Source organism: Jatropha curcas, chromosome 6 (genome assembly GCF_041381405.1).
Source record: "Jatropha curcas cultivar XTBG-Jc1 chromosome 6, XTBG_Jcur_1.0, whole genome shotgun sequence".
Lineage (NCBI taxonomy): Eukaryota > Viridiplantae > Streptophyta > Magnoliopsida > Malpighiales > Euphorbiaceae > Jatropha > Jatropha curcas.
Genome location: NC_143156.1, coordinates 23,858,558 through 23,870,407, shown reverse-complemented (window position 1 = coordinate 23,870,407; position 11,850 = coordinate 23,858,558). Strand labels below are relative to the sequence as shown.

The 11,850-nt window shown below is 33.0% G+C and overlaps 2 protein-coding genes across 3 annotated transcripts; one reads left to right on the top strand and one right to left on the bottom strand.

The window, feature by feature from the left end:
• The first annotated feature begins 878 nt into the window (after positions 1-878).
• Positions 879-4,389, top strand: LOC105635159 (CDP-diacylglycerol--glycerol-3-phosphate 3-phosphatidyltransferase 2). Its single transcript, XM_012218165.4, has 7 exons — positions 879-1,492; positions 2,282-2,379; positions 2,503-2,553; positions 2,686-2,799; positions 3,207-3,263; positions 3,393-3,478; positions 3,624-4,389. The coding sequence occupies exons 1-7, from the start codon at positions 919-921 to the stop codon at positions 3,739-3,741; spliced, it is 1,098 nt and encodes a 365-aa protein (XP_012073555.1). The 5' UTR covers positions 879-918; the 3' UTR covers positions 3,742-4,389.
• A 1,543-nt stretch (positions 4,390-5,932) lies between these two features.
• Positions 5,933-10,722, bottom strand: LOC105635150 (glutathione S-transferase L3). 2 transcript variants are annotated; one of them, XM_012218152.3, is made up of 10 exons: positions 10,485-10,722; positions 10,283-10,357; positions 10,050-10,110; positions 9,534-9,620; positions 8,942-9,040; positions 8,768-8,867; positions 8,607-8,683; positions 8,290-8,397; positions 6,282-6,362; positions 5,933-6,174 (listed from the first exon to the last, which is right to left on the bottom strand). In XM_012218152.3, the coding sequence occupies exons 1-10, from the start codon at positions 10,688-10,690 to the stop codon at positions 6,163-6,165; spliced, it is 906 nt and encodes a 301-aa protein (XP_012073542.1). In that variant the 5' UTR covers positions 10,691-10,722; the 3' UTR covers positions 5,933-6,162. The 2 variants fall into 2 exon arrangements, with proteins under 2 accessions (XP_012073542.1, XP_089579499.1); XM_089723373.1 differs by lacking the exon at positions 5,933-6,174 and having other exon boundaries at positions 6,258-6,362.
• Positions 10,723-11,850: the final 1,128 nt, after the last annotated feature.

The window sequence follows — 11,850 nt, the reverse complement described above, 5'->3', positions numbered from 1 at the left end:
TTGTAGCAAAATTAAATGGGTAGTTTTTAATTTTAAGAAGAACAATTTAAACATTTTACCATATATTTTTAGAAAATCAATATATACAAATCATTTTTTTAATCATTGTGAAAATATCAAATGTCGCTATTAAAGTAAAATTAAAGGAGTAACATTCAAATTTATCAGTGTACTTAGAACAACTTTGAAAATAGTTACATAAATTATTATTATTTTTTTTTTGCTTCATTTAAAAATTAAAATTTCTTTACTTTGTGGTTTATTAATACAAGAACATATCAAGAAGAAACGAAGAAAAATCGTAACATAACTATGTTTTTTTCAAACCATGTGAAAGTTAAATCAAGACTATATATCGAACGAATGGAGTAACAATGCAAGGTTCTAATTTAATTTTTAAATTTCATTTGAAATTAATTTGATTGATTAACTTTATAAATTTAATTAAATAACTCATTGATTTAATTATTAGTAGTTTATAATTGTACAATTTATAACTCTTGTAAAAGCTAAAATATTTATAATATGAAATTTTATTTCAACCAAAATTTATATATAAAATTAAATATTTAAAATATAAAATTACTATTGGTAGAAAATTTAACTTGAATATCAAGTCTAATTCCAGTATTAACATCATATATTGAATATATATATATATATAAAGTTCAAGAGGTAATGCCAATTTAAGCTAAGACAAAATGTTGTAATTAAATATAATAAAGAAAGAATGACATGCAATTTGAAAACACAAAATAATTGGAGTATTTTTTAATTTTTAAGCAGTAGAATATAATTTTTTTTTCTTTGAGAAATCTTATTTAGAATTTGATAATTATGTCTTATTAAATAATAAACGTATCATATAACAAAGCATAAATTTAATCTTATTCACTGCAAAACCGCACCACCGCTTCTATGGCAGTCCTGAAACTCAGCACGGCAGCTTGTTTTGGCGGCAAACCCTATAAATGGGCCCGCACAATCACTAACACCACCACCACCTCTTCCTCCACCACCACCTCTACCTCCGCCTCCGCATCTCCCTTTATTACTCCTCACGCTTCTTTGTTCCCGCTATCTTTGGCCCTAAAAAGCAATTGGCGCAGGATAACGCCTTGCGCACACCCTGCCTATTATAACAGTAACAATAACAACCTCTTCTTAGGGTTTGCTTTTGGTGGCCAAAAGCGTTTCTCTTTTTCTCGCAATTCTAGTTCCTCCTCCTCCTCGTCCAACGCTCAAAAACAGGGAGAGTTCTCTGGATCCGATTCTTCGTCATCCGGGTCGGGTCTTGTGGCTGACATGGGGTCCGATGACAAGGTTGAAGATGTTGATTGGTACCAAAATCACCATTTAAACGGGCCAAATAAGCAGCCGCCGCCGTCGTCGCAAAATCATCATAAACAAGAAGATTCCCGCTCTAAATTGCTAACGCTGCCTACAATTTTAACACTTGGCCGTGTCGCTGCTGTGCCGCTTCTCGTTAGTAGTACGTTCCATATTTTTAGGTTCTTGTTTGCTTAATGTTTATTTTTTTGGATCTCTAATGACAATTTGGTGAATTTATTTTTATCTTTGTATTTTGATCTTGGCGTTTGAATGTTGTATTCTTTGTTTTGTTTGTCCAAGATATTCACTTCAGCAGGAAAAATTGTACATCGCCTGCTTGACAATGTTGCAAATTATTTATTTTTTTAACCGTCTTCAAATGAACTCATTATTTGAAATTAAATTATATTTGTTTGCTAGATTTATCCTCTTTGATGAGGACTTAGGTTGATTGTATAGATAGGAAACCCTTAAGTTTCAAATATTTCTTTTGGGGTTTATACAAGTATGACATACTATTTGGCTAGCTAAATCCCTTTTAACCATCATTTGTTTTATTTTAGAAATGAAATGGGAACTGGGTTCGGATTCTGTCTTAAATTGGTTTGAAAAATCATGTTTTAAAATATAACAGAACCTCATTGCTGTGTTTGATACTCAAGGTTTATTTTAATTTTGGTGGATATTAAATATAGATATTAGTATACTTTTCAAGATTATCTCTAGGGCTCCATTTTGCCTAAAATTGAAAAATTGGAAATGGAAATCCTGGAATGAGAAGTATAGAGTGACTTCCATTTCCATTGCATTTGCAGGATGAACCAAACAGGCCCCATGGAATCTTGAATTCTGATTTTGGGAAATTCTCTGCATATTCATAAGACACACGAGCTTATTTCTTAGATACACTGGCATTTGAGGATAGTAACACTCAAATTTTGTTTTCTAGCTTTTTATCTGGATAGTTGGTGGGGGAGAACAGCTACAACAAGTATTTTCATTGCTGCAGCAGTTACTGATTGGCTTGATGGGTACCTTGCCCGTAAGGTTGGACCTTTTTTTTTTAAAGTAGAAAAAGAGAAATCCAGTTGAGGTTATCCCTCTGCATTTTTCAGTTAGATCTATCATTCATAAATAAATAATTGATGTGGATGCTTAACTGTGTTTCAGATGAGGTTAGGCTCTGCCTTTGGAGCATTTTTGGATCCAGTTGCTGATAAAGTATGTGTTTCTTCTTGAACAAGATTATCAGTTTTTGGTTAAGCCTAATTGAATTGACTTCTGTGTATGGTTTATTTCAACTTATAGAATGATTGAAGAGTTCAATTTAATTCTCATGCTGGCTAAATGCAGCTTATGGTTGCTGCTACCTTGGTATTATTGTGTACTAGACCTCCGGAAGTTGCAATATTTGGACAAGTTCCTTGGCTACTGACTGTACCTTCTATTCTCATAATTGGTCGGGAGGTAATATTGTTATCTGAATTGTTCTGTTATTAATGTGGTATTATGAGGTTCCATTTAGGTGGCTTGCCCTTTGGAGTTGAATTATATTTTTTTGCTTGATCTCTTCAGGATTTGGTTTTATGAGCTTTTTAATCGGTAATGTCATTGTAATGAGTTCCATTGAATTGATCCTTTTCAACTATCGCGTGGCCTTGCATTTTTGAAAGATATATTCTGTTCTTTTTTTTTGTTTTCTTATGTTTATTCTCCCCTTGTTTTTCTCGCTCTTCTACATGCCCATGAATCCTGGATTCAATCTTTTACTGGTTTCATTAGTTTGCTTCTACCCTTTAAATTATCTCAGTTATTTTAGTTTGATATTTTGGGATCATATTATTTGATCTTACTGGTTTCCACTTTATTTGTAGATAACCATGTCTGCAGTCAGGGAATGGGCTGCTTCACAGAATAGTAAACTTTTAGAGGTTTGTTTTCTATTGCTTGTGCCGTTACCTTCTCACCCTTATCTTTCTAAAATTGTCAATATTTTTCCTCCTATAGCAAATATATCAATGTTAGCTGCAATTTACATTTTAAGAACAATGCGTTCTTAGGCTGTTGCTGTAAATAACTTGGGGAAGTGGAAAACTGCTACACAGATGACTGCCCTAACCATCCTCTTGGCTACCAGAGACAGCAGGTCCCTACTCACTTTCTTCCCATATTGTTCTTCCTGCTATTTTTGTGTAGTCTCTTTGACTTAGAGATGATGCATCAAAGAAGACTCCTTGTGGACCATTCTGTGAAATATCTGATCACTTTTTTGTGTCTGTCCTTTGTCGCAGTCTTGGAGGACCAGGAATCTCTGTAGCTAGTGTTGTTTTGCTTTATATTTCAGCAGGTCTTTCTGTATGGTCTTTAGCCATGTATATGAGTAAGATATGGAGAGTGTTGCTGAAGTAATTTCTTTGCCCTGCTGCGTGTATTTGCTTCTTGTTAATGATGTGGTTGGCCGTCATAATGCTTCAGATACTTCCTTTTTTGATGACTGCCCTCAAAATTTGAGTCGCCCTTCAAACCGGTGGTGAATTAAGGGGAGGTTCTTTTATTGGGAAACTAAACATATTAGGTTACTAATTTTTTATTAGAATTTGCTTTGGTTGAGATGATACTACCATGATACTACCATTTTAAGGGTTTCTCTGAGTTTTTTGAACCGTAAAATTTCCCACACTGACTTGTCTGGAGAAATATTAGTATATATGTCCTACAAGGTCTCCCTGTTCAATTTTTTTACTAAGCACCAACGTTGGTATTAAAGGCAGATTTAGGGCTTCCTGTATGGTGGGCGCAATGGGTGGACGCGGCAAACATATTCTGCAGTATTCTAGTTGCTGGAATTGAAGAGTTTTTTTTTTTTCAGTCTATAATATGTAATCTAAATGGAGGATATTTAAGAAAATCTTAATGGGATGTTTTTTGGGAGCATTTGGGCTTTTTGCTGATACAGTTAGATACAATTTTATGATATCATTGCAGCCATTGATGGCTCATTTTGTCATGTTGACAGCTTCCAAAATTGATTCATTTTAATGATTGCAATTTTCAAAACTGTACAGAATTTATAGGTTATTACCATCCCCCCCCTCTCTTCTTAAATCTCCGAATTTTTGAGGGTTTGGTTTGAAACCCTAACCTTCTATATCATTAGAGATGATAATTGAACTGCTAGGTTAATGCTTTATTAAATATTGTTATGCATGAGACATGTTACCGTTTATGAAATGCACATAGTGTGTTTGGCTTCTGGACAAATTAGAAGAGAATAAATCGGAAGTGAAAGAGAATAGTGATTCTATGTATTTACTCTCTTATCATCCTTAAAATGAATTTATTTTTTTATATGCTGATTAAAGTCTATAATTGAGAGATTTTCTCTTATTTTTTTGGTGAAAAAGAATTAAATTCTTCTACCTTATTTTCCTCCTCTTTCTCCTTGTTAATAGAAATTTAGTTTAATAAAACAAAAAATAAAAAAGGGAAGTCAAGCTAACGAATTTCTAAATGGATTCACTCTGTCCTTTTCACTGCCTTTGTTCACCAAGGGGTGAAATTAGAAATCAAAATGTGCATATTGTATTGGCTAGTAGCTACTAGGGCATCAAATATGTAAAATAGACATGCAAGCTGGTTATAAGTGCATAGTTATTTAAAATATTCAAATTTATTTATGTTTGTAGCTTAGTTGGCAACGCAGATTGACGTGTGGAAAAAACTTTTAAGATTCAACCCCTACACCAAAAGCACTTGTAAAGAGGAACGAAGAGCTTTAATTATAATTAAGCTCCAAACCGCTCCAAATCGGATCAGACGGTCTCTAATAATAGAATTCGGATACCGTAGTTTAAAACAAAAATTAAAATTTGCATGATCGATTTGCCTGCCATCGGTCTATCAAAACTTAGTTAATATGATTGATTTCCTCCTCACGGGCGTGGATCAAGATAGTTATTTTGTTTTTTGATCCATGTAAAAAGGCGAAGGTTACCAAAACTGTATCCCTTCCTTTTCAAGTTTTTATTTCTTATTATTGATGTTCTCTACTATATTTTCTAAATGCCCAAAAAAAAAAAAAAAAAAAAAAAAAAGAGATGTTCAAATTTCATGTCTTGCTTACTGATTCTATTTTGCACGTGTCTGCATACTCTGATTTTCTGCTCCTGACTTGTTTAAAGGAAGCCAAAAATGTGCGATGAAACAATCTAAGATGACATTAAGGAAAGGGTGGTAAGCCTAACCAAGGTCGGGTTCTGAACCAGTAACTGAACTGGATTGGATGGAACACCAGAAACAGGAAGTTCCAGTTCCCCAGGAAACCGGAAACAGGACCACACCCCAGGTTCGAATCAGGGGTTTGGTTTTTAGAACCCGGTCCGAAACCAAAGAAGAATCACCTTCAAAATTGGCTGGAACCGGTTAGAAAACCATCTAAAAGAACCAGTGGGTGGTCCCATTTCCTGTTCGGTTTGGAACAATGGCCAGGCCTAACTAGGTGGTTTGAAGTGGCCAGTTGGCAAGACAAATCTGCTGTAAGAAGCTGCTGCTCAAGGAAAATAAGAACAGGATGTTTAGTGTGGTTGTTCTATGTGGTGCATTTTTGTCATGATAGAAATGTGTCTATAACCAGCCAACCGTATTGATGACATAGAGTTGCTGATTTAGTGCCTAACTACACCAGTTATTTTACTTCACACTTCGGTGACTTAAGACTTCAACACAAGTCTTTCAGAATAGAACCAATTAGAGCTATTATATGAAAAATTGTCTTTAGTTGTCAGATTTCATGGCTGGAGAGACAAAACAACAGAATTCACAGTTCAGACTTCAGAGTTTAGCCTGCAGAAGACATAAAACAAATAAGGAAATTAGTTGCTCCTGTCATTTCCTAGATTCTGTAAAGTTTTGGGAAATTCCAACTTCTAGTTAACAGAAACAGAAAATACCAAAAAACGTTTCCTGTAGGATTCAACATGCTCCTTTGGATCTCGCCGGGTCTGGTTGTAAGCCTCATTCTTGTTCATCTCCTGCAAATCAACAATATTCTAATAAGCAAGTAAATAATCAATGTATAGAAAAGGTATCCACTTACCATGTTTTTTATATTGAGACAATAAAATAAGTTTGCATCAGGAAAAAACAGCTTCCTTGTGCAGTCATTCAGAACCAAAATACCTCAAAGAAAATTGGATACTAAACAGGAGAGTGGAGAGGGGAAAATGAAAAGATTCGTTCAACTGCTTCCAACATGTGCAGCAGAGACTTAAATAGATGAATCGGAGCCATCCAAAATTATACCTTTCAAAAAACAATTCCTTTTGGGTTTATTATAGGAGCTAAACAACACGTAGCTCCTTTACCATAAACCCTCAATCCTATCTGAATGGGATAGCAACTCAAGACCTTTTGACGGAAATCCCAAGACTTATTGTTGCGGGACATCCAAAAAGAAGATTTTTATCCACACAGGAAAGTTCTGATTCAATTGAAAAAGCAATTGGAGGGCAATTCAACATTCGAGTATCCAATGCATTATTCAGTTTCCTTGTGTAAAAATATTTGACTCAATATACTAACAACAATATAATCAATTGGTTATTCATTATCTGATCCACTATATTGCAGCCAGGAAACAGTCATGGCATCATTGAGACAATGTAAAACAAGGTCTCGACAAAGATCAAGTTCAGTTTTCTTTTTCCTTACTTTTAAGATGTGTACTAAAGACCTTTTCTTTGATATAAATGAACTTCATGTTTTCATGTTTCGAATGAATAAAAATGTTCACTTCAATCAAATAAATTCGATTTTATGGAATTCAACATAACTAAATCAAATTCAATAATTTATATACCAGGTAACAGGTTAGTGCTTGCACGTGTTCAAAAGAATAGAACTTCTCAAATATGTAACTGAGCATTGGAATGATGATGATAATGCTCTAAGATTAAAACAATAACAATTTAGTACACAACTTAAAAAAAACACCCAAAAGCAATTGACACAACTTACAAAACCATCCAAAAACGATACTTAATTGTTCTTCATTCATGAGAAATATAATTATTAATACAAAGAAAAATCAAAATTCACTATGGGTATTAATACTACTAAAATAAAAGTAATTGGTCGATCAAATATCAGAACTCTAAAGAAATCACTATTTAAGTCCATGACCACGTATGTTGATAAATAAAACTGCTATATATTTGCTGAACAGATAGAATGATTGAAAGAATCATGACTATATTTAATAATAGAAAGGTTAGAGAAGCCCACATGCAACGATTTTTTTTTTCTGCCGGAAAAGTAGTGTACAACTCCTATTAAAATAGGCACTAGGGATGGGTATATATGTCTGTTTCTTCAAATTAATATCAATTTGTTTTTTAAGTTACAACATTTTAACTTAGAACAATAAAAACCAAAAAAGGTAAAAAAGACACCCTAATCGTTCTCTTAGTTTAAGACACTTTAGTTCAGCTATGTGTTCTGTGACAGAATAGAAATCCAAGAAGCTAAAAAACAGAAATCACAGAAGCTGTATGTCAAATTTCTAACATGAAAACAAACAAGAAGATAACAACAGAAAGTGAACATAATTGAGCCATGGTGATAAATTCTAGGTCCATAAGTATGATGTAAATATATATTGTAAAGTTAATAATCAATTACATTTCTTGACTTACTCCACTAAATAAATTTTGCTCTACTTAATCGATTATCTCAAATCATATGGTCTGAATTTGTTTGATGTGATAAAAAATAGAAAGTAACAAAAATTTCACTCCCTGATGCATATGCACTCAAGATTTCGTTGGAACTTATCATTGGATTAGAATGTTTACAAACTGTAGCTACCAAAACAGACATCCTATTGAAACAGAAATGCATACATCAATTCAAGATGGAAATAGAAAAAAGACAAAGATACATTAGGTAGTTTTGTCATACCTCAATCCAAGCAGCCAGATTAGGTCTTCCTATAGTGATATCATATTTCCTTAGTTCCAACAAGGCAGGATGAAATCTTTCAATGAATGGAGCATAAGCGATATCCACCTATATAGCACATGGAGCATAAATTCTGACTTATGCCATTCCAGTGCAAGTAATAAAATAAATCCCAATAAAACAACTTTCTTGTTATCTCTCACTGCAAGAAATTATGTGATCCAATCCTTGATTTACATTAACATAAAAACTCAAGCCAGTAATCAGTGGAATGCAGATATCAATGTCACTTATATATCAGAATTTTTTAACCTTACCAGACTGAACTGGCCAAGGAAAAATGGTCCGTCGTCAAATTTTGAAAAAGATGTTTCAATGAAATCAAGTGCAGCACCTGAGGCAGATCATCGCTATCAGTCTATCAATTGCCTTTTAAAGGGGATCAAGAAATGTTAAAGGCAGTGGACACTAAACCCACCAGCTTCATTTCCATCTTCTTTGAAAAAGGAAACTAGAGCTTTGTAGAATGAGCCAGTGTAGGCAAACAACTCTTCTGCTAACTCTCTCTTTGCAGGATCCTGTGAATCATAACTTTAATTATTTATTTAAATGATAAGTGAAAGCAAGAAATAGAGGATGCTATGAATCTTACATCAGGGAAAAGCGATGGCCCATCAAAGTTGCGGTCAATATATTTAATCAAATCAAGAGACTCTCCTTTGACTTCATTATCGTGTTCCAATGAAGGTACCTGCTTAGTTAAGTACCTTGCATAAACGATCAAGAAAGAAGAAAGCAAAAATAATCTGGCATAACAAATTCTAGATGTTCTATAAAACCCTTAACCAATGTTTATCTTACCTTTCATCTCTATATACAGTCCCTCTACAATATTTGATTAGTTCAGAAGTTCTCAATCCCAGAAAGGCAAAAGGCACCTATTTTACTAAAATGTCATTTTTTAGCATCGATAGAAAAATGAGTAGTTTTGAGGAAAACAGGAAACCTAGAAGCTGTAAGCAATTATACAGACATGCATTTGGATATTCATGGAACAAAATCATACAATTGACTTTTCACCAAAAATCTGAAAGTTGAGATATAAATAAACATGAATAGTCATTGTTATTGCACATAATTCTTATGTTTTGCTTTTCTACATTCGAGGACCAACTCGTGCATTGCTGCATTATAAATAGAAATCAGAAGACAATCTAAAGCAAATTGCATTCACATAACCCCACCTTATTAGGAGGATAAACTTTCTCCTTGTACCAGGCAGGCCTGTCTTGCAAATCAATAGGAACCAATTTTATCTTGTCCTGCAATCCCTGCTTTCCCAGTTTGGTTTACCATCAACATAAAATAAAATCAAAAGAACACGCCAAAAGAAAGAAATTAACTTTGAAAATTTGCTGGGTCTTAGATTAGGTACTCTTTACAACAAGAATCTCTACTCAGCCATTTGGCTACAACTGAGGCATTAAATTTTCTTGGATTCTAATTCCTAAGAGATTTCTTTTCTTTTCTTCGATAAATTTGGCCCTGATTGTTGATTTAACATCCAACCTCACATACCGAAGATGACTTCAGTACCACTCAGCCAGAACTCATTGGTTCATAGGGAAAATTTTATCAAAGACCACCCAATACTTAGAGAAGAAACTCATACAAGTATATACACAATAAATAATTACCTTTTACTAATACCCATTAAAATAAATTAATACCAATTGGTGGAGGAAAGTTTAAGAAACAACCTTACAGTTGCGAGTAATCCACACACGCTGTGCATATGGGCACGTGTAAGATATGTACAACCTTAAACATACAAGAAGGGTAAGATAATTTAGTCTCTGTTCTCTCATAGGCGCCAAAAGTCGAACAATTAGAGTGAATAAGTAACTTCAATTAATCTCATAATACAATTAACTACAGATACTATTGCATAGTTGATAAATTTGCAAGCAAGTGAAGCAAAACTAGACTGCACCTTGTTGTTCCATCAAAGATTGGAGGTGGGTCTGAAGTAGAAGTTACAGCTGGCGGAAGGATCTCTTTCACGCTTCTGTAGAAAAAGAGTGTTTCAAATTAATTTTCTTTGGGAAAGATTATCTGCAATAAATGTTTCTGTTTGTTTTCATGTTTTCTTTATTTTCTGAGAAACCAAACAAACTAATTAGCAACTTTCTTACCCAGTAGCCATAGATGAAGATATGGTTGTAGCAGCTCTTGGGTTCCTTAGCGAGTTAAAAGAAGTAACTAGTGGTTGCAATGGAAGTGAAAAAGAGTATAATTTGATGGTATTTTTAGCATTTGGGAATGTTGCACTTCTCTTGGAGATTGAAGAGGTAAGTAGTGGTGACCAACCATTGCAGTATGTAACCGTCAGTGAAGCCATTTTGGTTGTCTTCTCAAAATTTTACTTGGTGGTTGGTTAACAACGGTCCTCGTTTTTTTATATGACTAGCAATTTTTATTTTCTGCTCTTTTTCCTTTTTTTTTTTTTTTTATTTTTTATTTTTTTATTTTTAATTTTTCAAGAAAAATATGTGATTTTTTGTCCTAAAAAAATAAACACACATTGTCATAAATAATATAAAACTAAGGCTCCGTTTGTTTCCATAAAATAACTTGCTGAAAAATAGTTTCATGGAAAACATTTTCCTTAAAAAATATGTTCTAAATGAGTTGTTTTCCGTTGTTTGGTTGTAATATTAAAAATTAGTTAAAAATATTAAATTCTTTATCTCATAAGACCATAAAAAATATTATTAATAATATAAATTTTATAATTTAAAAACTTTATTGTTAAATATGAAAAGAATGTAAAAAAAATATATAAATTATGAAAATCGCCATTGTCCGGTGGCTGGTGGTGGTGATCGGTGGTAAATGGTGACTGATGATAGTGATTATGATGATTAATAAATTAAAAATATGAATTTATAAGGTTTGCCAATATCCAGAAAATGTTTGACTCTCTAGAAAAAGGGAAATTGTTTTCTTTAAAAAATGACTTAATTTTCCTTTGACAAGGAAAATATTTTCCATTGACTTATTTTCTTGAGCGCCCCAAACAATGGAAAATTATGAAAAATATTTTCCTGCAAGTTATTTTACAAAAATAAACGGAGCTTAAAGAGAAGAAAGAGAAGGAATAGAGAGCAAAATATGAGAGAAATTTGAGAGTGTTTTTATTACTGATGAGAAGCCACATATATATAGTTACATAAATGGAACCTAATAGAATCCTATACAAATTAGGAAGATAGGATTCATAATAATTAAGAATATAGACTTCTAGCCCGTATAAGACATCTACTAATTTCATAATGCTCCCTTGGATGTCCATTCTTTAAAAAATATGCATCGTTAAAATCTTACTAAGAAAAAACCCTATAGGAAAAAAAAATCTTATTCTTTTCTTCAATACGTGTTGAAATATTACATCATTAAAAACCTTTACTAGGAAAATCCAATGGGAAAAAGAATATTGGTTAAAGGGAAAAAGAGTATAATGTGTATTTACTCCCCTCATTAAGATAAATCTTGAAATCT

What these genes read in the sequence shown, in the direction of transcription:
- LOC105635150 (XM_089723373.1), bottom strand. Translation starts at nt 10,690, where the DNA reads ATGGCTTCACTGACGGTTACATACTGCAATGGTTGGTCACCACTACTT. An exon ending in TCTTCATCTATGGCTACTGG is followed by an intron (nt 10,358 to 10,484) that starts GTAAGAAAGTTG and finishes CTTTTTCTACAG; the next exon opens with AAGCGTGAAAGAGATCCTTC. An exon ending in GGATTACTCGCAACTGTAAG is followed by an intron (nt 9,621 to 10,049) that starts GTTGTTTCTTAA and finishes CTGGGAAAGCAG; the next exon opens with GGATTGCAGGACAAGATAAA.
- LOC105635159 (XM_012218165.4), top strand. Translation starts at nt 919, where the DNA reads ATGGCAGTCCTGAAACTCAGCACGGCAGCTTGTTTTGGCGGCAAACCC. An exon ending in TGTGCCGCTTCTCGTTAGTA is followed by an intron (nt 1,493 to 2,281) that starts GTACGTTCCATA and finishes TTTGTTTTCTAG; the next exon opens with CTTTTTATCTGGATAGTTGG. An exon ending in ATGGGTACCTTGCCCGTAAG is followed by an intron (nt 2,380 to 2,502) that starts GTTGGACCTTTT and finishes ACTGTGTTTCAG; the next exon opens with ATGAGGTTAGGCTCTGCCTT.